The 27,821-nt window shown below is 32.3% G+C and overlaps 2 protein-coding genes across 7 annotated transcripts; one reads left to right on the top strand and one right to left on the bottom strand.

Annotated features, from left to right (window-relative positions):
• Window positions 1–437: 437 nt before the first annotated feature.
• LOC111502255 (cuticle protein 18.6) lies at window positions 438–12,074 on the bottom strand. Of its 6 annotated transcripts, XM_074184312.1 has the most exons (4): window positions 6,881–6,966; window positions 6,685–6,786; window positions 2,495–2,659; window positions 438–948 (listed from the first exon to the last, which is right to left on the bottom strand). In XM_074184312.1, the coding sequence occupies exons 3-4, from the start codon at window positions 2,636–2,638 to the stop codon at window positions 748–750; spliced, it is 345 nt and encodes a 114-aa protein (XP_074040413.1). In that variant the 5' UTR covers window positions 2,639–2,659; window positions 6,685–6,786; window positions 6,881–6,966; the 3' UTR covers window positions 438–747. The 6 variants fall into 6 exon arrangements, with proteins under 6 accessions (XP_074040413.1, XP_074040412.1, XP_023012044.2 ...); XM_074184311.1 differs by lacking the exons at window positions 6,685–6,786; window positions 6,881–6,966 and adding an exon at window positions 11,953–12,074; XM_023156276.2 differs by lacking the exon at window positions 6,685–6,786 and having other exon boundaries at window positions 6,881–6,976.
• Window positions 7,186–27,785, top strand: sfl (N-deacetylase and N-sulfotransferase sfl). The gene is made up of 13 exons (XM_074184310.1): window positions 7,186–7,452; window positions 7,705–8,187; window positions 13,937–14,131; window positions 14,242–14,494; window positions 16,204–16,369; window positions 16,436–16,735; window positions 16,840–17,028; window positions 17,104–17,411; window positions 20,998–21,180; window positions 21,287–21,507; window positions 22,501–22,779; window positions 23,085–23,261; window positions 23,336–27,785. The coding sequence occupies exons 2-13, from the start codon at window positions 7,988–7,990 to the stop codon at window positions 23,574–23,576; spliced, it is 2,712 nt and encodes a 903-aa protein (XP_074040411.1). The 5' UTR covers window positions 7,186–7,452; window positions 7,705–7,987; the 3' UTR covers window positions 23,577–27,785.
• Window positions 27,786–27,821: the final 36 nt, after the last annotated feature.

Below are 27,821 nucleotides of genomic sequence, written 5' to 3'. Positions count from 1 at the left end.
TGATATTTCAAATACCTATGAAGATACGAGTTCCGTGAAAAAATTAGGTGACTGTTCAAATTTCGCGGACTACGTATATTCGATCAGAGATTTTCTGTTGGTATACTCGTTTCGTACATATGTTCACACAGTTTCAGCTGTTTAGCATATTTAGTTTGTTGGTGAGATCTGATGAGATATATGGTTGCATAAGGAGTCTAAGTGAATATAATCATTTATCTGGTGATCATGAAATTCCTAAAACTCTCAAGAGGAAATGCTCGGAAATATCGAGGAAATGTAGTTTCTCAATATGGATTGAGTCAATAAGAAAAAAAGTATAACCATCAATGATTTGTTCATCGATTAATTCTGTTTTATTAAAAAGTCACCCATAAAAGTCACGATAAAATGATTTTAACTCTCTATATATGGAGTGTGAAAACAAACTTCATTACTTTCATTTGATCTTATTATTCATCATTTGGTTTCAATACATTTCACAGATTCCAACACGCCCCTTTGAATTTAAAAATATCATATGTTTCTTGTTATACTACAAAAATATCACAAATTCACAAGCCGTTTTTATCCACGGACTTATTCATAATATCATATCGAATAAAAGGTATACAATAACAAAAGAGTAATATTTTTCACATTTCTTATCACGGTCCATTTTTGGGCTAACAAACCCAGCCCTATATTTTTTCCCTAGTGGATAAAATTTGGAATAAATAATACCTAATGTTTAGGTCAAATCAAATATCAGAGTGGGGCGTACTCAACCGTAGCTTTGAACCCTGTTGATGGATCTGCTGTGTACCGCACTATCCTCACAAGTCCATCTGGTTGCAACACCCTGTATTCTCCGTGAACTTCGTCGCCATTTCTAGACTCGCGGTGTGTCTGAGAGTTTTTAGATTCGCCATCGTGAACTCCGTATGTGAATGAGTAATCTGGTTTTGCCTGAAAAAGTGTATTTTCAGGTAGACATAGTACATTATGCATGATCGGGTTTCAAATAAAATCGAACAACATATGATGCAACAGTCATGTTAAGTCAGAAAGTGGAGTCTGGGATTTCACGAAAAAAGCTGTGAGAATTTTGCGACAAAAAATATGTTGGTCAAACTTGGCGAACTATGATAATGCTTTTCAAGGAACATATTTGGTTTCATAGACCAGAGGACGGTCACATAACAAGTGAAAGCTGTTTGAAATTGTTGAGACCGGTACATGACAACATGTACAACATGACAAAATTTTAGATATGTAGAATGAAATCTATGAATAGCGATAAACGTAGCATTCCAAACAGCCCTTCATTTACTCTCTTACATAGTAATTAGGAATAGCAACCCGGTAAATTTCAAGTACCTACATAACAGATGTTTTCTATAAACCAACAAACACAATACATTGAATTCTTTTATGGAACCTCATTTGATGAAAAATCAGTTTTTTTCATCTGATAATGCTAATCGGTTAGCCAAACAAGCGTCGGAAAACAGTGCTTTTGTTCTAGTATGGGAAATGTATATTCTTTGAAGAAATCATACTATTATTATCATTATTATCATTATTTTCACCAGGAAGTTAATGAAAATATTGCATCATTAAGCATACTATGATTTGAAGATGTATGTTCAGGTATACATTTCGTAATGTTTGATACTAGATTCGATAAATAAATAATGAGATAAAGTTGTTCCGATCTGCCTAAGATGTCGTCAGTGCCATCTGTCTTTAACAAAAAAATCCTGGTAAAAGAGGGCATGCCGACTCTCCTCGCCATCTATTGGGATCGATACGAAACTTGACCTCCTCTCTTCAAAGGTTGTGTTTTCAATTGTCATCATCTGATCGACTAAATACAGTGATAGCTGCAGAGAGACAGAAAGCAATTTCTCATTCGGTGGTCGATCTCGAAGCTTCGCTTTGCAATAGATCGGCTGAAACCCTCCTTTACCTTTGATCAAATAGATATGAGTTTTCTATCGAACTCAACAGAAGAAATCTCCGTTAGAAAGTAGACAATCCCATTTCTCATTATGTTTTGCCTGCCTACATGCTTATTATTCTGAAAACTTACTTTTTCTTGAATTCTGTATTTATATTCTGCAGGTCAAACACATATACTTTGATTGAATTTCATGAAAAATTATATCCCGAGTGTACCAAGTCCAAGTGTTTGAAATGTTTTCAAGTTAATTATTTTCGAAATTGGAAAGGGAACTTTTTTCCCACGATGAGTGTGTCATAATTACTAATTTGCTTTTCGACTGTAGTACTTATTTCCAAGTTTGATGTTATTATGTTGTTCTGGTTTTTACCACAGAACACAGAAAGTTTTGGATAATATTTTCCTTGGGAGGCTGATGTATAGCTAGTATTCATACAGCTTTCAACATTTTATCTAAATTAATAATGACAATTTGTAAACTGTCTAGTAGATGATAAGACAAGTTTTTTTTATTTCAAAGGTCTACATCATTAATATTTTTTTTCTTACTATGAAATCAACGCTTTGGCTTCCCTGTAGGTTATGGTTTGTATTAGGAACTATAATTCTTCTCGCTTCCCCACTAACAGGACCACTGAACTTGTGGAAGGAAAAGCTGTCTAACTCCCCACCTTCTGATGAGACCAAACCCATTAAAGCGAAGAAATGGCTGATCTGAAGTGATGAAAACATTAATCAGAAAAAAATTGTAAGAAACAGAGGGATATTTTTGTTCAACGTGTATCAAAAAAAAAATTGCTGATCAATCTATGCAAGGTGTTCCTTGATGATATGCGAATTTTCGAAGGTTTAGATCTCCATAAAAACATAATGATAGGTTGATACATTGTTCCGTTGAGAAAATACGAGGTATTAAATATAAAAAAATGGAAATTATTCAACATTTCCCAAACCATTTGGGATATTTTAGTGATATTTAGAAAGCAGTGACAGTTGATAGAAATTCATATTTTTCAATGAAATGATAAATTTCAATTCCAACAGTGGCGTGGGTGAGGGAATTGACTTCAATATTTAAAAAAATGATACGCCTGTGGATTTTTCTCTAATAAAATTTATTCTTGAACCCCTCGTTTCGTACACCTCGTACTTCAGTTTCTGAATTAGTTAGGCAGTGACACTCGATAAAGCTACACATTTTTCACAGAAAAAATTTTCCATTTCAACAGTGGTATACGGTTGGACATTTACTACCAGTAAGTTAAATGTTTGTTTTCAAATGAAAATTATTTTCGAATTCTCCGTTAACAAAACAAAAATAATAATATTCTAATTGAAAAAATTTAACTTATCACAGCAATCAACAACATGTACATAATTAAGGTGGAACGATTGTTACAAAAATCATTAAAACTGTCTTCCCTCACTTAACATGGATGTTTCTGCTCTACTTCTTATGAAAATTCGCACTCGTTGAATAGTCCCAGAATATTTTTTTAATCTATTACATGCTGCGAATATGTATGTACTCTGGCGTATTAAGATGTCCTCACAAAAATATTCCCAAGCTATTGGGGTCTGGAGACCTTGGTGGTCACTCTTGAGGCCCGCCGCAGCCAATACAACAATTTGCTACATCCCATTTTTTGTTCTTGTGATGTACTTGTGTTTGGTACCTTTGGTGTTGAAACACGTGTCGAGGTGTCAAAAAACGTGATAGAACTTCAGTAATATTCATATTTCTAGTTGCCAAGGATACATTTTTGAGCAGCAGCGGCAGTTGTTATTCAAGGAAGTTGAAGTAAGACTGTCCGTCAAGTCGTCCAGGCAAGAAGAATGGTCAAATATAGAATGTGGTTACCAATAATTCAAGCCCATTCGTTAACGGAAAATTGGTGTTAGAAAGAGGCATAGGGATTTTCTTCAGCCCATAAATGATTGTTGTGGAGATTCTGATTGGCATTTATTGAAAACTTAGCTTTGTCCGTAAATTCAAATCGCGGATTCTGCATAATATTTTGAAGGTACCACTCACAAAAATAACATGCCTTTGGAAATATCTGAAAATATCAACTGTCACTGTTTACCAAATATCACTTGAATATCTCGAATGATTTCCGAAATATTGAATATCTAATTTCCCTTTTTTGTCTCAAAACTTCAAAGCTACGGCCATAATTTATATAGATTTATACCCTAGAATATTCGCATATCATAAGGAAACACCCTGTATATCGCTTATTTAATCAATTAATCAATATAAAGAAAAACAATAGTAGGTAATTGGAGTATTTAAATTCAGACAAAATTTTAATATAGGGCCTCAATACACATATTTTTAGGTGTTTCATTAATTATTCAGATAATGTATCATTAAAATTATTGAAAAATCTGCACTTCTTTCAAAAAAATAACACTCACAATTATAACCGCGGTCACTCTCATATTGATGTTAGAAATAATAACTAGCTACTGACTGTTCCTAGGGATTTGCCACTTTATAAAGTATAAAAATTGCGTAATGTCATCCGGAACTAATTATTTTCGACCCACACTGAAAATTTTCGAAATGCAAAGCTCGAACTGGAAGATGTTATCCAATGTATGGATGGGACGTGACAAAATCATTTTCACCGAATTCAATATAAATATTTCGCAATTTCAATAATAATCTCAACCGCAAAATGATGAATCGATCATGCGGAAAACGTTCTCTCTATACTTTTATTAGATTCTTTTTAAAGAACAACGATCTTCATTTCTCATATTGCGGTTATTATCATTAATGCGTGTAATTGAAAAAAATATTGGGATCGATTTTAGTTCAATTTGGATATTTATCGGGTTTTTCGATAAGCAGTGACATCACCATTGAAGCCGAAAACATATAAGATATTTTTATTAACAAACCACATGAAATTGGACTCTGGAATTGGTTTGACTTTGAATTTGACAAATAATAGATGGAACATAGATTAAAATTGAAATGGCAAGTGGCATTTCTAAACAATTTTTGTATGTTCAATTTTATGACCATATACAAAGTTTCATCAATATAAAACTTGATAAATTTGTCTATCAATCAAATGTCAAGAGGCAGAGTTGAAGGAAGACGCTGGGATCATTACTAGCTAACCCGATTGCTCGATTTAATCCTGCTAGACTTTTTGATGTAACTTAAAAAAAATATTTAAAAGTAGAGAATCTGTTGATATTTATCATTCAGCGAATACAATTTTGGGGTGCTGTTCAAATATGAAACCACAATTCATGAGAAATGCAGTTAGATTATATAAACAGAAAAACTATATTTTTCATTGCATACTAAAATATAGCACAAACAATAAATTATCATTCAAAACTACGTGGTAATATCCAATTCTTCATTTTTTTAAATAATTATTATCACTTTAAATTCATAACAATTTAATTTGAAGTGATTTGAATTTTTCAGTCTATAAAAATGCCAGTAATCTGTGATTAATGGCAGAATTTTTTTTATTAGCGCTATCTCTCTGGCAATGCTTCAACTAAACATGCCATTTTTTTATGATTTAAAATTCATTGAATTTACTGAGCTTCATCTTTGTATACAAGGATAGTCTATATTTATATGCAAAGGTTACACTTTCACTTGATATCTCACCTTTGAAAATTTCAATTTTGAGATTTTAATAGCGTGACTTCCAGAATGAAAACAAAGTCGGTACCTTCTAAGAGTTAATACGATTTGTTTACCATCTGGGAGTCAGTAGTTGAACACGACAACGAACAACGAGTTATTCGTCAAAAAAACTGGAAACATAAACTTTCAGATGCCTAATGTTAAAGATTATTTCTTAATGTGTAACATTGTACACTGTTGTAGATTCATACCGTTATTTGAAAAGACATATGACTTTAAACAACGATATGTGTATCTTTCGTCACAGTTTGGTGTATATTTTGCTTGCTTGATTTTATTTGCGTGGGCTGCTTTTAAAAAACGCTAGATGTCGTTACCATCGAGGTTCGTGTGACGGTACAGTGTTGCTTATTCCACAACGTGATCACAGTATTCCGTAACTTGTTATACTGTGACACAGAATACCTTACAGAATAGATTGTGACCTATACTCTGCGTTCAAGGTGTTTAATGTCATTGTAGAGGGAAAATTCAAATTATTCGAAACATATCAGATATAAAATTTGATTGCAGTTGAAGAAGTATTATAATGTCATCTAGAAAGATTGTGAGGCAAACATTCCAACAAGTTTAATCATCCTAACTTAATTTTACCATGTTCAAGTACACTAACCACTCGACAACATTTTTTGATTGACAGTAATCACCTAGAGATTCTCAAAATGTCCATGGTTCCTGTTCCTTCTGAAAAGTATTCTGTGACTTTGACGATGATTAGATGTGAATTGTGATGACCCTGACATGAAATATTGCCTCTCTCTCTCTATATATATGTTATTGGCTTTTGTTTCCATTGAGGAGCATTAAACCATATAAGATATAATTTTAGGATATTGTTAATAATATGTAGAAGTTTTCCAATATATATTCTATAAGGATCTAAAATTGTCAACGGTGTTTATCATCAAATCTAATAGGTTTGTTAGTTTATGTGCATGCATGGAGAACAAATTTTATTTTTATGTAAATATTAAAATCTAAATAATATTCATAATATGATGAGTAAATACGTAATTTTTTGTTAATCTATTGGACGGGAATCAAAATATTTTACCTGTGAACCTGTTAAAACTGTGGATCCTCTCTAGGTGCGTTTTGTTCGCCTTAATCTACTAATTTCAAATATATTCGTCCTGCAAGTTTTTCGCTCTCTATGCTAGAGATACATATCTTTTGTTTTTATATTTCGAGTCACAAACTCTTTCATTAATAATCAAACGTTCATTTCTATTTTACATCTATTTTGTTACCTATTAGGTATCATATGTAACGTTATACTTGCATCAACACTTTTGGAATACCCAGACGAAAAACATCGCCTCATTTCACACAGTACTCAATAAATAATCCGAATAGCGAACAACAGAACTAATCTACCAGCAAAGATAATTTTTTAAATTTGACACATCATAATGTCAGCTAACGTCATCTTAGCGATTTTTTGCGACAACCTCACTTATTTGTTTTCAAGAAAAAATAATGGTATTGGCAACATCATCAAGGCATGACTTAATAGAAATATGGACTACTGGCACCATCTTGCGGTAACGTCAGAAATACTTCACTTGGTCTACAACCTTCAACAAAAGCGTATTGCAACATCCACCAGAGAATAGACATCGTAATGTGAAATAGAAAACTACAATTTGATTTATTTGTGATTCATGCGAGGCAAAGTGAATAAGTGAAAGGTGAATCGAAAATATCTTCAATGGGAATGCCATTTCGTGCATTAATAATAGAAGAGTAAATAAATAATTCCTGTTTTGTTATAAAAACTTACTTCTGTCTCAATATGTAAAAAGTTGAAGAAAAACCTGAGGTAAGTTATATTTTACGTCTCCACATAGAGGTTATATTTTGATTAATTTGTATGCTCAATAAATAGCAACAAATTAATTTGCATTTCACGTTGCACTTAGCATTCAGTGATTTGATAAATAAATGTATTCCACTCGCGTTGACAAACCGTTTTGCGAATGTATAATGTAGATACAAACATAGATAAAATTTTTATCATTATTTGAACAGAAGTCTTGTTTACAGAGTAGGTTTTGATTTAAAACTGTTACAGAATTCCATTGGTTTAAAGAGAATAGGAAGGAACAAGTGATGTATTTACAATGTAATCATTTTCAAGAGAAAAACAATGAGATCCAGGAAAGCAAGTGCGAAGAAAATGGCAAGAGTTTATGTGTTCTCTGAGTTAGAAATCTGGAAGCATAGTAAATGGAGGACTATCGATAAAATAAAATAATCGACCTAAAAGTGTAATTTACATTCCTGAAGTGTGCCATAATTGAACCCTTAGAATTAACAAAATTAAGTCAATAGTATTATTATAAGTTGTAAGTGAGATGTCTGATGATTCTCACCCCCTCTTGGGGGGTAAAAGCCAATTACCGACCATAAGACATTTTCCGCAGAGGATCAGAAAGAAAACGAGTTGGATATTGAAGCCTTCATCTTTAAGGAAGTGTGTATTTGCTGTTATATTTTTTTCAATTATATTGATAATAATATACTCCAGGCAAACTCGTTCTCCATATTTAACTACGTAAGTAATTTCTCACATCAATATTAAGATATATTTATATTTGTTTTGATTTTAATCTTTGATCATAGGTGTATTTTGTTGGCACTTATTTCATTCCAGATTGAGCCATTCCCTAAAATTTATTCACAATCTCACCTCAGTGTTGTTTGATCCAACAGAGAATGCATAATTCAATCATCATGAAATTATTATCTATAAAAATGCAGCTGCTAACACCAACTAGGCAATACTACTACAGCAGTATTTAATGTCAACACCTTACCTTTTAATCTCTTGAGAATCGCACATTAAAAAGTAAGGCCTCTTTAAACCGCAGCTTGCATAAGTTTCAATATGATGTAGGAATATTGGGTCATATTCATAGAGAGAAAATAGCTCTAGTTAACAGAGTAGTTACTTTTAATATATTTCTTCTAAATAGCACATTCATCCATCCATCTTTGAGAATTTTGTCTGATTTCAAAACAAAATAAAAATGTGCTGACCAGAAACCTACATAACAAACATCATTGAACTATGAGCCTTCAATGACATACATTTTGTAATGGGATGTTGATAAGAATAGCACTGCACTATGAATTCCATAAGTTACTCAATACATGTAGGGGAAACTGGAGACAGTTCAAAGTTCGAATTGAGGTTCAAAAAATTCAAAGCTGGGACATGAATCTCTTTAAGAAAATTTTCACAAAATGATACATTGTTATGATTTCATTTGAAAATATTAGGGTTGAGAAATATTATCAATTTCTTCAACCGATTACGACAACTTATCTATTAAGTTACATTCATCAAAAAAATACATTTCATTTTTGAAAATCAATATTATAAGTGAATAAGTTGGAACCTGAATAATATAAAGTTGCATTATCTCATATTTTATGATGAATATATATTAAAATTTCTATACCTAGCCTTCTTTAGTGGTCAACGTTTCAGAATATAATCTTTCGGTTTTTAAAACTCAAAATTCACTTTAAAACTTGCCACTTTCTACAAAAAAAAGTTCACTGAGACTAATGTGGCAAAATAGGGCGTTTTGAATTTCTTGGACGTCAAAAGTTCAAAATGGATTCAAAGGATTCAATAACATTTGTTGAATTGACATTGGTTAGCATATGCTATTGGATATGATGAGTCCCTTTGAACCATAGTTTATTTCATATATTTTTGGTTCATTATATAACCTTTCATCATTTTCAGTTTGTTCTCTTTCTTGCTATCTCTCGTCACCTGTTTTACTTTCCAAGTTAACCACTGGAATCAATGAAGTCTCCCCGGAGCGCCAATTAATTTTTATTGTTGTTTTTATTTTTATCGTTCTTTTTTCTTAAATAAAAACAGTTACCCGTATCATGAACAAAGCATTCAAAAAGGAAAATATATGATTAAAAAACAAATAAATAAATTCTCTCATATAATCTGCCATAGTATGAGAATTTGTACAAACTTCAATCTCCCCTACTCACTTGTATTAGAGGAGGAATTAAATTTTCATACTGATAAACACACTATCAGTGAGAGAAGATATGCTACCCAATAACTGGCTAGATGACCAATCATTTAAAATTAGATACACATTGCTTTGTAAATAATAGTTTGTAACCAGATGTTCCCAATGCTTGATGTACATATTGGAAGAGATGAAAAAAAATTAACTGTTCTCTTCATGTCAACAGAACTGCTAGTATATAATGGATTGAAACCTTTTGACTGATAAAACAAATTTTGAATATTTACCTACTAAATGTAATTAGGACAGGTACATACAATTTTTAATATTTTCCCCTAGATACTGTAATTAGATTGCTTAAAATAATTATAGTAGAGTAATTACTTCATCAGTTACCACTCATGAAGTGAAATTAGTAACAATTGTTAAAATGGGCAGCTGAGATATTAAAGTCAAATTTCAGAAAACATACATAGCCCATCATAATAAGTTTCAAAGAACTACATTATTTTCAAAATGCATTATAAGAGGGCTTCTCTGATTACAAATCAAATCATATAATAAAAAGTTTCTATTTTGTTATAGACTGATATGAAACTGACTAGAATATCAATAGAAAAACGGATTTTTTTTTCAACATTCTTATGAAGCTTTTCAATACCATTTTTTCAGTAGATTAAAAAATAAAGATGCAAAGCAGACTAGGAGAGCACATATTATGGCCTCGAAAGAAATTAGTAATAATGAATATTTGTGTCATAAAATACAAAAATACACACAAAAGGACCAAGTAAATTCAAAATATTATCAACCAAACCTAACAAACATATGATACAAACAAACTGAAAGGATTGAAATTTGCTAAAATTTATTGAATTCAACTACCCATTCAGGATAGCCTCTTTGAGATAAATTACGATAGTTTGAGGGCATATTGTTTAGCAGGTAAGGTACTTAGTAAAAAAGGATGCTTAAAAAAATGGAGAACAATGGAAAAGAATAGAAAATCTTAACAAATTCTCAACGACAGAAAATTAACAAACCTGAGAAAACTTCACAAATTTCTTATATGATTTCAATAAGAATTATAGTGAATTTAATAAACTCTTATAATTCACAGCAAAAAATTAAAGTTGAACCACTGTCAAATTTGTTTTTATGCTATTTTCATCGTTTGTGTACATATAAAACAAACAAAGCTTTTAAATTTTTCTAGAAAGACGTAAAAAAACTTCCAAATATGTATCATGATGTTCAAAACTGTGTATTGTACTAATTGCTTTCGTATTTTTATATTATTTCGCCACACACATCACACATGAAAGGAAAACACAAATAACCAAAACCTAGACAAATAGCTGTGAAAAAAATGTTCTCAAAATTTTGATGTCCCAGTCACTTGGTATCTGGAAAAACTCAAAAAGTCAGCCTGAAACATTATTCACTAATAGTCAACTAGATATTCACACTATCTCCTGGACCAAATCGTTTACTACAATCTCAACACATGATGTTAATTTTTATTCTTTGAGAATGTTTACATTTTCAAAATACATAAAAATTGATTCTCAATAAATTATAATGCGTTGCATTCAACTTATTGCATGTTTCAATTATGTTCATGTTTCATTACCATAAACAATTAATGTATTCATCAAAACCACATTGGAATGATTATATTCGATTTCATGTGACATCAAAGAAATAATTTGTCTGGTTGACTTTAGGAAATAGATAACTAGCCTCTTATTTAGATTACTAGCGGAGAATTTTTTCCTGATAATAGTAGAAGATGATTATATGTTATAATTACCCATGTGGGGATGGTTTAGGAATATTATTGGATAGAAAAAGTTTTCTCAATTTCGAATCAATCAAAATATGCTTTATTGGACGATCAATCTTCCTCTTGAAGATGATCACTTGGTGATCGAAACACGTGTTGAGGTGTTTAAATTACGGTTTGGTGTTAGTAAAAACTCCAGTGAATGTTATGAGTTGAATATTGAATATGAAATTGAATATTTCAACCACTTTCGATGGAACAACGTTAATACTAATTACTATAGTTGCGCGGCATTAGCTGGGTTAGGTGTTGGTTTCTGTCGGGTATCTGCCACACGTAACTAGAAAGTCTTAGGTTCACATGAGAGGCAAGGTTATGGTGTTTTCATCTAAACTGGAGCATGTCATATGCACCTCTCTGGAAGATATTCATTTATTTGTTCTTAATATTATAATATTTTCTGAATGAAATAAAAAAAATGAGTGTTCAATTTTAATATTAATTTTTATCGTAAATGGACACGTACCATTTTCCTCATGGAATTACTGTTGATTTAAAGCATGGTGGTAATCTAATCACAATGCAGATAACATTAAGTATTACACACGTTATATTGACGTCGAACAGACCATACACTTGAAATTCTCAACTGAATTAAATCATTTTATTCGATTTTATTCTTAGTTAGCTAATTTTGGCGAGTCGCTTTTTCATATGAAAATGATAAATCTGTAAAATAAATCTGCAAAAAAACCCAGAAGTTAAATTACAGTAAAATAAAATACAAGTAAAAAATAGAACAGTTGAACAAAAAATAAAAAATTAGGATTTTCCAAGCAAAGTTACTTCACGACGTTTCGATTGTTAGTATTCACAATCGTCTTCAGGTGATGACTGGACTAATTCCTCCGAAATATGACTATTCATAGGTCATTTGAGTACGTTCACCTAGCTTCTCTTTTCGCTCCACTGGTTTAGCGGGATATAACCGTTTGGCGGGAGTTGAAGAAATGACTAACATATAAAAACATTGAATACTTTTGAATGCACTTACGTTAAAAGGAATATAAGCATTGCTATCACTAAATTAATAAATCTCAGATCAAATTTGTTCATAGACTAATCAAAGAAACATAAAGATTTTCTTCAACATATTCAATGTTAAATTAGTAATTCTCGGAAGAGTGATAAAATTTATTATTATTAAAAAAATAAACAATAGAACTCAAAAATAAAAATAGAACTTACTATCTATTGAGAAATCTGGTGATACACGCCTTGAAATTCGATAACGAGAGTACTTTCAACTATGGTGGTATTTTATTCATACATACATAAATATTTCAAAATGAAATCTCAAAACATTCATCTCTCCCATCTTTCAGGTTGTATTTTATTCAAATATACATAAATATTTAAAAATAAAATCCCAAAACATTCATATCTCATAATGCGCTACACCATAGGTTCTGATAAATGCCTACCAACAAACAACTACTTTGAATACAGTCTATAAACTCATTTTGATTTGATTTCTGTTTGAAAAAATATATTTTTTCCTTTAACCAGCTATCGCACCCCTACGAACGACAACCCTCAGAAGTCTAAACTTGTGCGAGCTAAGGACTAACGAGGTCTTACCTTTTAACGTGTGATTCCTAACATGGGTTGGACGATAGCAAGTGAAAATCGAGCGTTCAGCCTGCGGCTTTGTTCACTCAGTGAATCGGCCGCAGGCCGATTGACTGAGTGAACAAAGCACCCACGTCGAACCCCCCGGCTACCGACCGATGTCAAAGTATCACTACATGGGATGTTTCTTCCTTGCTTGGGGCTTTCTACACGAGATGGAGCTGTTACTAGTTAACAATCTTTCTCTTAACGAAGGTTCCATACATGCAGTGGAGCCGCGTTGAAATCAATGAAGTCCTAGGCGCTTTGCTGTTTCGGTCTGATCTTTCCTGCACTGAGAAACTCACCGAGATGAAATAGTGCGTTGAACTGACCGGATGTCACTTTATTTTCAGTGTATACTTTACTCGTGTTGAAGTTTAATCCGGTCAACTTTCTAGAAAAACTTAACACAAAGCTACTTAAATGATGATGATGATGATGATTTCTTTTATAACCAACTTAGTCTACCTGTGTGTCAGCAAGAAATATGATTCTTGCTTATAGAATATTATATAGTGCATTTCAGGCCAACAAGTCATTTTAAATGTTGTTTTGGGGAAATTTATTAGATAGACGAAAGTCTAATATTAGGAAGTTGCAAATGCCCTATTATCTGAAAAAACAAACAAATGACAACTTGAAATGGAAGTCAATAGTCAATGATATTATTTATGGGAGTTTTTGTTATTTTTAGGACTTAAGTTGTACTTTTTTCTTCAAGTACAGATCATAAACTCTCCGTTTTATTACAATTTGAATCTCACAGAATTGCTGTTTTTTTTATAATTTCCCAAAATATTGTTATTTTCAAATTAAAACAATGATTCACTTTCAAGATTCATACAAAGGCCAACAAGACCCGAACCCAACATCAGATGTGGAATAATGAATGGTCCCAGAATTCTTCAAAACCATGATCATAAAACAGATGCAAGACTGCGTAGTTACCCTAAGGTTTTAGTTTTTGTAGAAACGATGTACTCCAAATTAGGAAGAGACATTGCGGAACTGTTAGTTCACACAAGAATAAAGTGAGTACGTTATATCAAAATGATGTCAGTCTTTTTTTTTCGTTTCTACATCATTATGATAGCACACATGCTTTATAAGACAATCTGATGAATATCTTTTGTGGTTCTAGGTACAAAATTGAAGTTTCCGGCAAAAGTGTGCCTGTCCTAACGAATTTGGATAAAGGACGTTACGGTGTGATAGTATTTGAAAATTTCACGAAGTACCTTCAAATGGATAACTGGAACAGAGAACTCTTGGATAAATATTGTCGCGAATATTCGGTTGGTATTATTGGTTTCATCGCGCCGGAAGAAGAAACTTATGTCGGTACCCAACTGAAGGGTTTTCCTTTGTTCATCCACACCAATCTGAAGTTGAAGGTAAGAAGTAGTGGAATCCATTAGCAACATTTAGGACAGATTAGTTTCTTTGGAAAAAAATCTTTTTGGTTTGATAATTCACAATCATTGAACAAAAAATATAGGAAACTTCGAAAGGAAGGAAGAAAGAAAGTAGTAACAATAAAACACTTCATAAAGATATTTCCTCTTCACCGTAATACCTAGAATTATCAAACTAAATTATTCACATTTTAATTTTCCTTTACTCACCTCCTAACTAGTTAATATGTAGTCTAGTTGATTTTCCCTGTGAATAATGAATTTTTTCAGTGAAAACTGCAAGACATCACTGTTATGTGAGAATTGAGTTGAAGCTTCTAGAGAAATATGGAAGTTTTTGAGGTAGTTGAATATGTAACCAAGCAAATAAATTGTACGAAAACAAGATAGAATGAAAAATGAGAACAACCCAACATGATTTGTTAAATATACTGATTGTAAGATATCACAAAAATATAACAAAATATTATGACAAGATGTCACAATAATTTTGTTATATTCAAATTGAAAGATTAATATCAACAACAAAAGTATTAACTATAATCAAAAATAATTGCAACAAGTTTACTTAGAATTCAAAACATAAAGACATTTTTTCAGTTTTCTTAAAATCGAAAAACTATTTCTACTAAACAATAATCTCTACAGAGGCTCTTAGATATAATATTACTGAGAACTTAATATTTAAAAAACTGCCAGTGTGTTCAAATCACTTTTACACTTTCAAACTTGTTTTTTTGTCCTATGTGAGGAGTATTGATTTAAATTTTGTATTTATTGCATCTCCAAGTTCATGAAAAAATTACTGAAACAATTTTACTAATTCGCAAACACAAAGAGTTGAATATACAGCAAATTCAAAAGTATAGTAAAATCTATGAGATTCTTTTCTGTACACCAGTGAAATGAAGATATTTCAACACATACATTTCCTTTACAAGATAGAAGAGCGGGGGAAAATAGTTACATAAATTGAAAACAAAACTAATTTCAAACGTTGTACTAGAAAACAAGAAAGACGTGATATAAACTTAATTTATGACTCCTAAATCTTTCTGTTATAAATTCAAACTCAGGATCTTGAAGAAAGAGTGTCTAGCCTGTATTTTTGTGTATAATTCAATACATTTCCTCTAAAAATATTTGACGAGCTGTGTTGTTGATTTGTGGTATAATATTATGATAATGGGTGAGGCTACATTATCAAATAGAAAACTCTAAACACTATTTACATGAAGTTTCTCTGACGTCTCGTCAAAAGATACTAACTCCCTTCCTAATTAATTCTGGGATTACTCTCTATATAATTTCAAAAAGAAATTGAAAATGAGCCTCCGACTGCTCTAGATGTATCATTTGGTTGTTAATTTTAGATGGATGTATTACCTACCAACATGTGATAATAATTTCATTAAGAGTCTTGATGAATTTCTTGAACTTATGATAACTAGAAAAAAAAAAACAGCAAGATAAAATTCAAGTAAAAATATTAACAGGACTATTTTCCTATGCACCAATAAAAATATTGACGGCAAAAGCATTCATTATCAAGGAAATACTATTTTGCACAAAAAAATACATTTCAGTACAAAAACCCCAAAATAATTCTTTCAAGATACATGAAGTTGCATAAGTTGATCTATTTCTTGGTACTTGATTCTTCAGAGTTTTTAATTTTCATGTTCTAGGATGCAGCTTTGAATGCAGCTTCTCAAATTTTGAGGTTGACTAGAGCCGGAGAAACAGCTTGGGGAGAACTTCCTGGCAATGACTGGACAGTATTTCAACCAAATCATTCGACCTACGAACCTTTAGAATGGGCTAATAGAAATGATCACTTTCAACTGAATGACAGTAAGTAGTATATACACATTTGTTTTGTCATCCTTCGATATTATCAATTTTTACTTAATTTTGAAGGTGGCGCTAAAACTCCCCTACCCACCGTTATCCAAGATCATGGCTTGTACGATAACATCCAGAGGGTCATATTTGGTTCAGGTTTGAGGTTTTGGTTGCATCGTCTTTTGTTTCTGGACAGCTTGAGTTACCTCAGCCACGGGCAGCTTAGTTTATCTTTGGATCGTAAATTCCTTGTCGATATTGATGATATATTTGTGGGAGAAGTTGGCATCCGGATAAGACCTGAAGATGTGAAAGCTTTGATAAATACACAAGCAAGATTAGCTAGCATGGTTCCTGGATTCAAATTCAATTTAGGTGTGTATGTGACAGTCGCCAAGGTAGTGTTGAATAACTTAGCGGACTTCAATCAGTTTATTGTGCACCAGTATACATTGAGTTTTAATTATTCCAAATTTTAGGCTTTTCTGGAAAGTATTTTCATCACGGCAATAGTGAGGAAAATAAAGGAGATGATCTAATTTTAGAGAATATCGATAAATTTATGTGGTTCTCACACATGTGGAATCATCAGCAACCGCATTTGTACGACAATATCACATTACTTATGGAAGACATGGTGCTGAATAAGAATTTTGCCAAAGAAAAAGGTAAGGACGGAATTCAACGAAATTACATATGTTTTCATATAGAAAATCACCAGAGTTTTTGATTCTACATTATAGGAATACCTGTCGATTCGGGTTATTCAATTTCCCCGCATCACTCTGGGGTTTACCCAGTACACGAACCGTTATACACTGCTTGGAAAAAAGTTTGGAACATCAGAGTTACTTCCACTGAGGAATACCCACATTTGAGGCCTGCTAGGTTGAGGAGAGGATTCATACACAGGAACATAATGGTGCTACCTCGTCAAACTTGTGGTTTGTTCACACACACCATGCTCATAGATAGGTATCCAGGTGGTAGGGATAAGTTGGATGAGTCGATACAGGGTGGGGAGTTGTTTCAAACCATCATATACAACCCAGTAAGTTTTTGGTTTCTGTATACAGTGTAATCCATTAAGTTTGCAACAAATGAGAGTTGCTTCAGATAAATAAACCTCAACAAAATGTACCAAATAGAATAGTCAATGGAATCAAAAGTTTGACAATTTGGCTTTTTTCAACTCATCTGTTAATGTTTTATGGTTGTGTTTTTACAGGTTTTTTTTTGATACCTTGGGAGCTGTCTAACTTGTCCATTTAGTCCAAGTCTCCAGAAAACACTGGAGCCTCTTGGGCTTATTGCGTTTATTCTCCCATCTTCTCATGACTCCCATTCCATCAGTCTTATTTCCTGTACTAGTTTGTACAGGTTCCGTGTTGGATGTACGTCAATATATGGACGTACGAAATTACGTCCATATATTGCCTGCCTCCTGTGATTCAATGCCTCATATTCAATCAATCAATCAAACTGATTGATTGATTGCTCGTGATATAAATCACGAGCATCAAAAAAATTGCATATGTTTGTTCATTTTTATTACAAGAAAACAAATTTTGAATACTAGATATTATAGACAGCAAATTAGTCGTATGAATACCTACTTTGTCCTTTTTCGCCTCACAGAATAGACATCAGTATATTACAATCATTGCAAATGTTTTTAAATTCGCATGACATCAAAAATTCATATATATATATATATATATATATATATATATATATATATATATATATATACACATATATGTATGTATGAATAAAATGTCTATATAAATAAACACAACCATGACATATAGAATGATGACATTCGCTCACATATATTCGAAACTACAAAACAATATCTAGACATGAAGTCGATACCTATATCTTTATGCAAATATAAATGATTAAAAACGGTCATTGTAATATTCCTGCAGGTCATAATACGCTTTCGAAATGAGAAATACTTTTATCTCCTTCCTGTATTTTTTTTTATTTTCGGTTGCTTTAAAATGTTCAGGCAAATAATTGTACATTTTTTTGCTTTCGTATATTATTGAATTTTTAATTTGAGTCGACCTAGGTATTGGCAGGGAGATATGGCAGTTATTTCTGGTGTGCCTGGGATTGATTGGGTTATCATTCAATAAATGTCGGTTGTGAATCAAGCATACAGTCTCCATAATGAAAAGGCATGTAAGCGTAAGAATTTGATGCTTGATGAATAGTGGTCTACAGTGATCCCTTGCTTTGGACTTGTACAAATAATGGATTGCTCTCTTTTGTAGAATGAACACAGAATTCCATAAGGTTTTCCTACAAAAACCCCAAAAGGGTAGTCCGTATCTAATATGGGATTATATGAGTGAAAAATATGTGTTTCTGCCAATAGCTGTACCAAGCTCGTTTGTCACTACTCTAATAGCATAACAGCCGGATGCTAGTCTTTTTTTTCAAGGACGTTATATGTTTCTCAAACCCTAACTTTCTGTCAATGTGTATACCCAGGAATTTAGTGCTCGTTTTGTTTTCTACTTGATGTGTTCCTAAGACCAAGTATTCGAATTTGAAGGTAATTATATTAGTTTTTTCCACATTGAAACAAAGATTGTTTGAGTTACACCAAGATTCGATTTCGCTGAGTTCATTGGAAATAACCGTTTTTAGAGCATCCACATTTTTTCCATGCCATAGAATAGTGGTATCGTCCGCAAATAATGTGAATCTTCCTGTGATTGGTAAATATGTTAGATCATTAAGGTATAATAGAAACAATATTGGTCCGAGTACCGATCCCTGAGGAACTCCTGATTTGACAGGAGAATGATCCTAACACTTTCCGGACAGGAAACAATTCACAATTTGTTTCCTATCACTAAGATATGATTCAAACCATTTGTACACAATTCCCCTGAATCCATAATGAAAAATCACAGAATACCGCTGCAACTACCTCGCCGTGATTTAGGCTGGGATATACATTTTCAAGAAAAGAAAATATAGCGTCAGTAGTGCTTTTCGAATTTTGAAAACCGAATTGACATTGCGACAATATGTTATATTTCTGTAAGAACTTCATCATTCTCTGTTTAACGAGTTTTTCTATGATCTTCGATAGTGTAGATAAAAGGGAAATTGGACGGTAATTTGATGGATCGTCATTTGCACCACCTTTGTGAAGTGGGATTACTAATGCTTCTTTCAAAAAGGATGGAAAAATCCCCAATTTGAAGGACTTATTTATACATTCTGCCAGGATATGTAGCGCAGTATCAGGTAAACTTTCGAATATCTTCACGGAGATTTCATCTATTTCTCCCGATTTCTTATTTTTTAATTGTTTGAATGTTTCTCTCAGTTCGTGAATATCAGTTGGCCCCATGAAAAAGTTATATGGAAGTTCATTTTGAAGGTATTCACATAAGATCTGTAGAGCTGTTTCTCTTCCTTCATTGCATAATCTGCAGCTGAGGTCTCCGTTGTACAGCCCCATTTTATTCAGGTGTCTTCTAAGCGGACAATGACCGCTTGAAGGTTCTACTGTGTTTTTTGCCAGGTACTCTGTGTCAAGTACTCTGTGTGCTTCTTATTGGTCCATGTCCTAATCTGGTTTCGTACCAATGATTTTGTTACCCCCAGAGCTGGTTCAGGACCTATATATGAAGATGATGATCCGCGTCTAGCGAATTCACCAGCTTTATCATTACCTGTGATTCCTGAATGCCCTGGCACCCAGTACAAAGTTAGTTTGTTCATGTTTGCAAATTCATTCAGTTCTTCATGGCATTCCCAAATCAGTTTTGATGTCACCTTCGGGTTTGTTAGAGCCCCTAGTGCGATCTTGCTGTCTGTTGAAATATTGATCTGCTAATTTCTTCGAGGTCTCAATTTGATAAACTTTGCATACTGCAAGATAGCATACACTTCAACCTGAAAGACGGATGTGTATAGTCCTAGCGGATAGCTGTAGTTTGAATTTCTATCCGCTCGATATATTCCAGCTCCCGTTCCATATTTGGTCTTCGATCCATCTGTATACCAGGTGTTTTTTTCCAAACATGTTTTCGGGATGACTAATGGTCTTTTACTCTTCACGGCTCATGATTTTGGTCGTGAAGTTTGTGTTAAAGGTGTTCTTCGGTGTCATGTGGTCCGTGCACATATTCAATATGTGCTCCTCCACTTGTTCCGAAATTTCTATTCGGTCCGATCTTTTCGAAGCTTCCAGTTTTATCTTCCTCTTGAAGATGATCACTTGGTGGTAGAAACACATGTCGAGGTGTTAAAAATAATGATTTGGTGTTGGGGAAAAAACTCCAGTAATATTTATAAAAGATTAACTCAAATTTTTCCAAAAAATTGTGAAAATTTGAATAGAAGGCCATTACTTCAAATGTAAGTATAGCTTTCAATTATAAACAACTTTTCTAAATGAAATTTTTTCGTTTTTTTCAATATTGGTACTTTATTTTCGAATCAATTCAATATTTTTGTCTTGCCTTTTTGGCGAAATCAAATTTGATTGTGTGGTTGATTATAAAATCTCCCAATTGTTCCAAACTCAATGGGCAACACTGTCGATCTTTGATTATGACCTGAAACTCTGGATTCACTTTGTTTTTCAACATAACTCTTATTTTCAGATTAATATTTTCATGACCCATATGTCAAACTATGGAAATGACAGGTTAGGTCTTTATACCTTTGAATCGGTCATAAAATTCATCCAATGTTGGACAAATATCAAGTTGTCTTCAGCACCTCCCCTTCAATTGGCTGAAAGTTACTTCAAACTGTATCCTGGTGAAGCGGATCCTGTATGGGGGGTAAGTTGTGGTAGTGAACTTGAAGAAGGATTTTCTTTCGGTGTAGAACTATTGAAATACATTCATTTGATGTACTTCAGTTTTGAGTCGCCATCATTTGTTTTAGAACCCCTGTGATGATCAAAGACATCAAAAAATTTGGTCGAGAAATAAATCGTGCGATTCGCTTCCAAAATTTTTGGTGATAGGACCTCAAAAGACTGGTACAACGGCCCTTTATACTTTTCTGTCTCTTCATCCGGCAATAGCTAGTAATTTACCTAGTCCAACAACTTTCGAAGAAATCCAGTTTTTCAATGCACATAATTACCTGAGAGGATTGGATTGGTGAGTTTGAAAGACCTCAAAATGAATTATTCATATATTTCAATGAAATATAATAATGATAATATTTATTCACTAATAATGATGAGCAACATATGAATTGAACATATTTATACTCTCAACCCCACTCCTGACACCACAATTTTTTCTTACCAAAGTCATTTTCGTATTGAAAAACATGTTGATAGAACCATTCAGTAAATTAATTAATATTTCATAAGAGGTATTTTTTTCCAAGGAACTGAAACATGCATCAATGATACCTATATTTAAAAGTGATAATGCTGAAGACCCGGAAAAGTATGAATCGACAACTTTAAGTTTATTGTAAAATTTAAAAAATAAGAGAAGGGTAGTTGATTTCATCTATAAAACGTAAATATTTGACCCAAGTCAATTTGGTTTTCAATAAAATGTGTTGTACAAAAATGACAGTTCCGGAAGTCTTCCTACTATTCGAATAAAATTCACACTTATATGTGCAAAAGCCTAAGCCAGGTACCTAGAGTCAAATATGCAAGAGGAGTAATGGGAGTGAATACCCCCTCCCAGAACAGTTAGTTTTACATTTTCATACATTCAATCTCATACCTACTCATCTCAATCCAATGAAATGGATTATTTACTCTCACTAGGATAATAAGTTGGGTACTTATTTCTTAACTATGGCTGTAATTTCTTAAGACCCAGAAGAAAAAGTCTACAATTCAGCAATAATTAGATTGACAATGAACATTCCTGAATAGAAACTACCTGAAAGGGTTAACTTTTAATGGATAATAACTGATAATAAAGTTTGCCTCAAAAACTAACCAAAAAATTGTTTGATCAATATGTAAGGAAAAAAGAGTATTGTTTATTATCGTTATTAGAAAAGTTTTTTCTGTGTTTACTTGTATTTCATATTATCTGCGTAATTTTTTGTCACAACTTTACTGTTGTATTTGTATTGCCTTTTTTGATGATGACGCCATATTTAATTCATTATACTTTCAGGTATATGGATTTTTTCCCAACTGATGCAAACTCCTCAACAAAATACTATTTTGAAAAAAGTGCTACTTATTTCGATGGGGAACTGGTGCCAAGAAGGGTGCATGCTCTGCTGCCTCACGCGAAACTCATAACAATTCTAATATCGCCTGCTAAAAGGGCCTACTCTTGGTATCAACATACGAAAGCCCATGGTGATATTATTGCTAATAACTACAGCTTCCATCAGGTTATTACTGCCACCGATACAGCTCCCAAACCTCTGAGAGATCTGAGAAACAGGTAAAAAATTATTTTTACGTATTCATGAAACACTTTATTGTGACATTTTTGCTACAAAGTTTTTCGAAAGGCAACACGTGTTTCGTTATACAATAGTTTTTTCAGGCGTATCTATCCTAACTAGATTAGTGTAGACACGCCGGAAGAAGCTACTATTCAGCGAAACAAGTATTACATTTTTGGTAAAACTGTGAAAATCTCACGATAAAGCGTTTTTCAAATACTTTATGGATTTTCATTAAGTATTAGCCGATTCCATCACATATTTTCGAGTACTTTTCATACTTATAATGATTGTATTGAAGGTGCCTCAATCCAGGAAAGTATGCTCAGCACTTGGAAAGGTGGATGAATTATTTTCTTCCCCAGTCATTGCATATTATAGACGGGGAAGAATTGAAAAGCAGTCCTGTGGAAGTAATGAACGAGCTGCAAAAGTTTTTGAAAATTACACCTTTCTTCAATTACACTGAACACTTAAGGTACGTCATAGACTTTATTCGCATCGTTAATTATATTGACAGGATTGTTGTCTTATTATATGAATTCCTTTTAGATTTGATCCTAAGAAAGGGTTCTTTTGCCAAATAATAAACGGAGATCACACGAAATGTTTGGGACGCAGCAAAGGTAGACAGTACCCCCCGATGGAAGAGAAGTCTCTGAAGTACCTGCAGAGATACTATTTGAGCCACAATACAGCTTTAGTGAAATTATTTAAGAAAAATGGGATACGGACAATTCCAAATTGGCTCAAATCAGATTTGTCTGATAAAACAGATAAAGATAGTTATTAATCTGTCAAGTGTCGTGTTCATTAATATTTTATTTATTTCTATTTTATTAAAAATACGAGAACCTTCTCTTTGGGAGGTTAGACATTTCTTTAATGTAAATATTCAAAATATTATTTTTGTACTTACTTTAAAGTTATTACTTAATTTAGGAACTTGCCCCCTTACTTTGAAATCTTGCTAAGTTTCACCCTCTACACTAACATCATCAAACCACAAATGCGACTGAAGATATATCTTTCTGTAAGCCAGTTAAATAATTTTTAACTTTCCACAAGATCGGAAAATAAAGAAATGGGATGATTTGACTCTAGAAAGATTGAATACTTTCATGTATTCAACAGCAACCACCTAACCTATTTTGTTTTGATAAGATAGAAATTGTTAGACATTAAAGGAATTATCCGTCGGAGAGGATTCATACAAAAAAATATTTATTTGGTAATCATGAGTTTTGCAGCGCCACCTGTCTCAAAGAGTTGGAAATCGAGGTGGTAAAATTTCGATTTGATGGCATTCAAAAAATATTGAAGGAGTCATATCAACTTGATTGAATTTCCACTTTGTCAAACATAACTGATTTATATAAATGTTAATGTTTTGTTAAGGGGGAGAAATTTCAATATAGCAAGGTTTCGACATATTGAAACTTTTTTGTTCAAGAGATACTAACAATTAACCAAATTTTCCAGATTCCAGTGAGGGTCGGTGTGCACAAATAATTATAAAATATAGAGTGTCCTTAATCATTGACAGTATTCACTTCAGTGATACCTGTAATGGTTGAAGCAGCTGCTGTTATTTAAAAAAGATAGGAATTCGAATGAGGCAAATGCCGTTTTATTAAATTTTGCACTGTCTATTTTTATCCACATAATTTTTTAATAAATCAAAGAACCATTTCAAAAATTTTATTGAGACTTTTTAAGAGGATCAATAATTGTCAAAATGTGAATATCTCGTTTCTTTTCAACTTGTCAACTATGATTTTAAAATCATAAGGTTTTTTTGTCTGGCATTCTCGAATTTTTTATAGTCTTTTATAAAATGGAAAGATACTAACTGGTAAGATACTGTAATGAAAACATTTTTCTGAGCACAAACATTTCTGTAGATCTTTTCATTCAAAATTTCGGCAATAAGGACAATGAAAGTTTTATACTTCAGAGAACATTGGCAAATAAAATATTACATATCATTGAATGGTGGCAATATGCCTTCTCTGTTAATTTTGAGAAATTTCAATATTTCCATGAATTAGACTTTCATTATGAATATGTTATATTTAGCGCAGAATTGATATTTCCATGGGAATAACTAAGAGTTTGTTTCCTAAAACCCAAAATTGTTACTCAATGAGAATAACTGTATTTCTGATGTGTTAAAGGTCACTTTTTTCAACATTCATGATGTCTACAACAGTATTTTTACAATTATCCTCCTGTCTTATAAAAAATTCATCTGTTTCCCTATAAAAATGGATTGAAGTTTTGCAATATCATAAAAACCTTTATTTCAGCTAATCAGAAGTATTTCCTATGCCAAAAAAGAGTGGTTGTAAGTTTATGTTGCCATATGAATTTTAACTCTGTTCATGAGTAACAAACACAAGGAATCTGAAGGTCATCTAGCAAACTAGTTTTTGAATTCATAATTCAATCATCAGTGCCTATATTGAATTCTTATGTGCATCATTTTTATAATTTAATTTTATCCAACTGTGTGTAGAAAAAAGGAACAAAAAATCAATATGCAATAGTAACTTGCGTCCGATAATAGAGCTTATCTCTCATATTGTATACTTTTGCTCTGTGAGTAATCAATTTGTAAATTATGCTACTGAAACTACCATTAATATTTGATGTATTAACTCCATTGAATAGATAATGAAATTTGGAAGGGATTCATCAATGAAAGTTTCCGGATTCCAATTGCTGAATTGTCTTCATATTTAATTATCTGCTCAATGATGATGATGAATTAGTGAATCTTGTATATAGATATTTATTATATAGAAAACTTCAGATCAATAAAAAAATGGACTCTCATGCGAAAACATATCCCAATGACTAGCAATTGTATGTATGTCTGTTTGATTAGATCCTCGACAAAGAAAATTGTTTCATGAAAAATTCTCATTTTTAAGTACTGTGATGGACTTCATTCAGTATTCAATAAACTGGATTTTTTTCTTGATCACAAACACATTTTAGTCTTCATCATGAGATTCACATTTCTTGAAAATGATATATTGATACAATCAATTAGTAATGTTTGGTGAGGATCATATCGACAGCCAAAATGATGTTTTGGTGAAGTACTGTATTGTACATAGCTGTGCCATTTTGTAAATATTTATGTTTTCATTTCATTGTTTGATGATATACATCACTTCAAAAAATTGAATGTTATAATAAACTCATTAGTGTTGCTATTTGTATATGATGGAATTGGCCAATAGTTGATGAAAATCCATAACTAACGTATTCAAAACACTTCATTGTGAGATTTTCACTAAACAGTTTTTCATAAATAATTTTACAATTTGAAGTACCTACATTTCAAGTACCTGAGTTTGTAATGAAATGAATTACCTGAGCTTGTGTCCCAGTTTCAACATTTGAATAAACATTTTGTAACAGGGAGTTATTCAATTATAATTGAATATTCAGTAAATTACCCGAATTCTTGAATCTATTGATTTCTAAATATTCTAGAAGATTGAGTTTCCAACTCTTTTCTTCCAAATGTAACCCATTGTATTCATCATTGAACTCATGTCCTTCTGCTAAAAGGTGGTTTGCAAATGTGAAATTGGTCTTTCTATTTACAAAACTACTTCTGTGTTCTTCAATTCTTTGTGAATATTTTCTCCTTGTTTGGCCAATATACAGTTTTGGGCTAGAGCCACGATTAGTCGTTATGTAAGGCTACATTTACGCATTCTTTCTTCAGAAAACGAGTAATTTACTGAATGATCAATTAGAATTGAATAACTCCTCATTACTAAATATTTTTTCAAATATGGAAACTGGCTCAGGTAATTTATTTCATTACAAACTCAGGTACTTTCAATGTAGGTACTTAATTGAATATGCATAATATAGTTAGTAAAGACACGCCCAAAGAAGCCATTGTATGTCGAAACGTGTGTTGCGTTTATGTAAAACTGTTTAGTGAAAATCTCACAATAAATTGTTTTGAATACGTTGCTATTTGAACATTTGACGAAAGATAAGTGTAAATGCTTTTGACCTAATTTGTTCATGCCAAAGTTCACTGCTGAAAAAATCTTGTTGAAATAGGAAATTTTCAATTTTTAGTGATGAGACATCTGATGAATTCGAATGGTGGATATAATTCACACGCGTACTAATAATTACTAGCAGTATTTGAGTCAAGTTTTCTGCTTTGACTAGCCAATGCACTGCCTAAGTTTTGAAATTTGTAGGATGTTATGTACAGGCATGCCACTGAAATATTCAGAAATTCAATGCCGAAATTGTCATAATATTCCGTACATGAACCTCATGAAAATCTAGCTTCAAGTCGTCAAATCAGCACTTGATAAAAATAGCAAATGTTAACACCAAAGAGAAAGAAATGACAATAATGATACAGTTGATAAGTATATCATTACAACTGCTTTGAATATTCCATCCAAACTAAAAAGTCAGAACTCCCGAATCTATTCTAAGCTGGACAAAAAGTCAACATTCCCAATTCGTACTCTAGAAATGCGTTCGACTTTTAATAACTCTCGAAAGCAGACTTTGAGCAAAGGATGGAGGAAAGAGACTTGTGCATTACAGATGTGAATACATACAAATTTATCATAAAGTAATTGTGTTGTCATGTCTCTCATGAAATGTCATAAGCACAGTTGAGACTTGATTTAGAATTAAATTGGTGAATGACGGCATCCTAGTGATTTATCATTCGAGCCTGAAATTGATTCATTAATGCCCATCACTAGTACTTCAGTTTTTCATGGCCAATCAAGCTATTACCTCCTTCCTGTTCTCCCAAATGTATGACTTTTCTGTCATCGATAGTCAATTTGATGTTCACATTCGTGTATTCTGCCAGTACATTTTCTGAATGTTTAGATATGTGTTATTTATTGTGATTCAGTATTTCACATTATTTGTAAATATTTGTCACTTAATATTGTTGGAAAAGACGTAAATATGACAATAAAAATACATTCAACTCGATTTGTTTCATTTCATAATATGATTTTTGTCA

The sequence above is a fragment of the Leptinotarsa decemlineata genome, unplaced genomic scaffold, assembly GCF_025532065.1.
Source record: "Leptinotarsa decemlineata unplaced genomic scaffold, Ldec_3_MD MMD2_tig00026354_RagTag_RagTag, whole genome shotgun sequence".
Classification (NCBI taxonomy): Eukaryota; Metazoa; Arthropoda; class Insecta; order Coleoptera; family Chrysomelidae; genus Leptinotarsa; species Leptinotarsa decemlineata.
This window is presented reverse-complemented; position numbering and strand designations above follow the sequence as displayed.

Coding starts and splice junctions, on each gene's coding strand:
- LOC111502255 (XM_023156273.2), bottom strand. CDS start 4,390: ATGAGAGTGACCGCGGTTATAATT. Junction 2,660..4,366: donor GAGTGACCGCGGTTATAATT/GTGAGTGTTATT, acceptor TCATCACTTCAG/ATCAGCCATTTCTTCGCTTT. Junction 949..2,494: donor GCCAAAGCGTTGATTTCATA/GTAAGAAAAAAA, acceptor ACACTTTTTCAG/GCAAAACCAGATTACTCATT.
- sfl (XM_074184310.1), top strand. CDS start 7,988: ATGTCTGATGATTCTCACCCCCTCTTGGGGGGTAAAAGCCAATTACCG. Junction 14,132..14,241: donor TTAGTTCACACAAGAATAAA/GTGAGTACGTTA, acceptor TTGTGGTTCTAG/GTACAAAATTGAAGTTTCCG. Junction 21,181..21,286: donor AAGCGGATCCTGTATGGGGG/GTAAGTTGTGGT, acceptor CATTTGTTTTAG/AACCCCTGTGATGATCAAAG.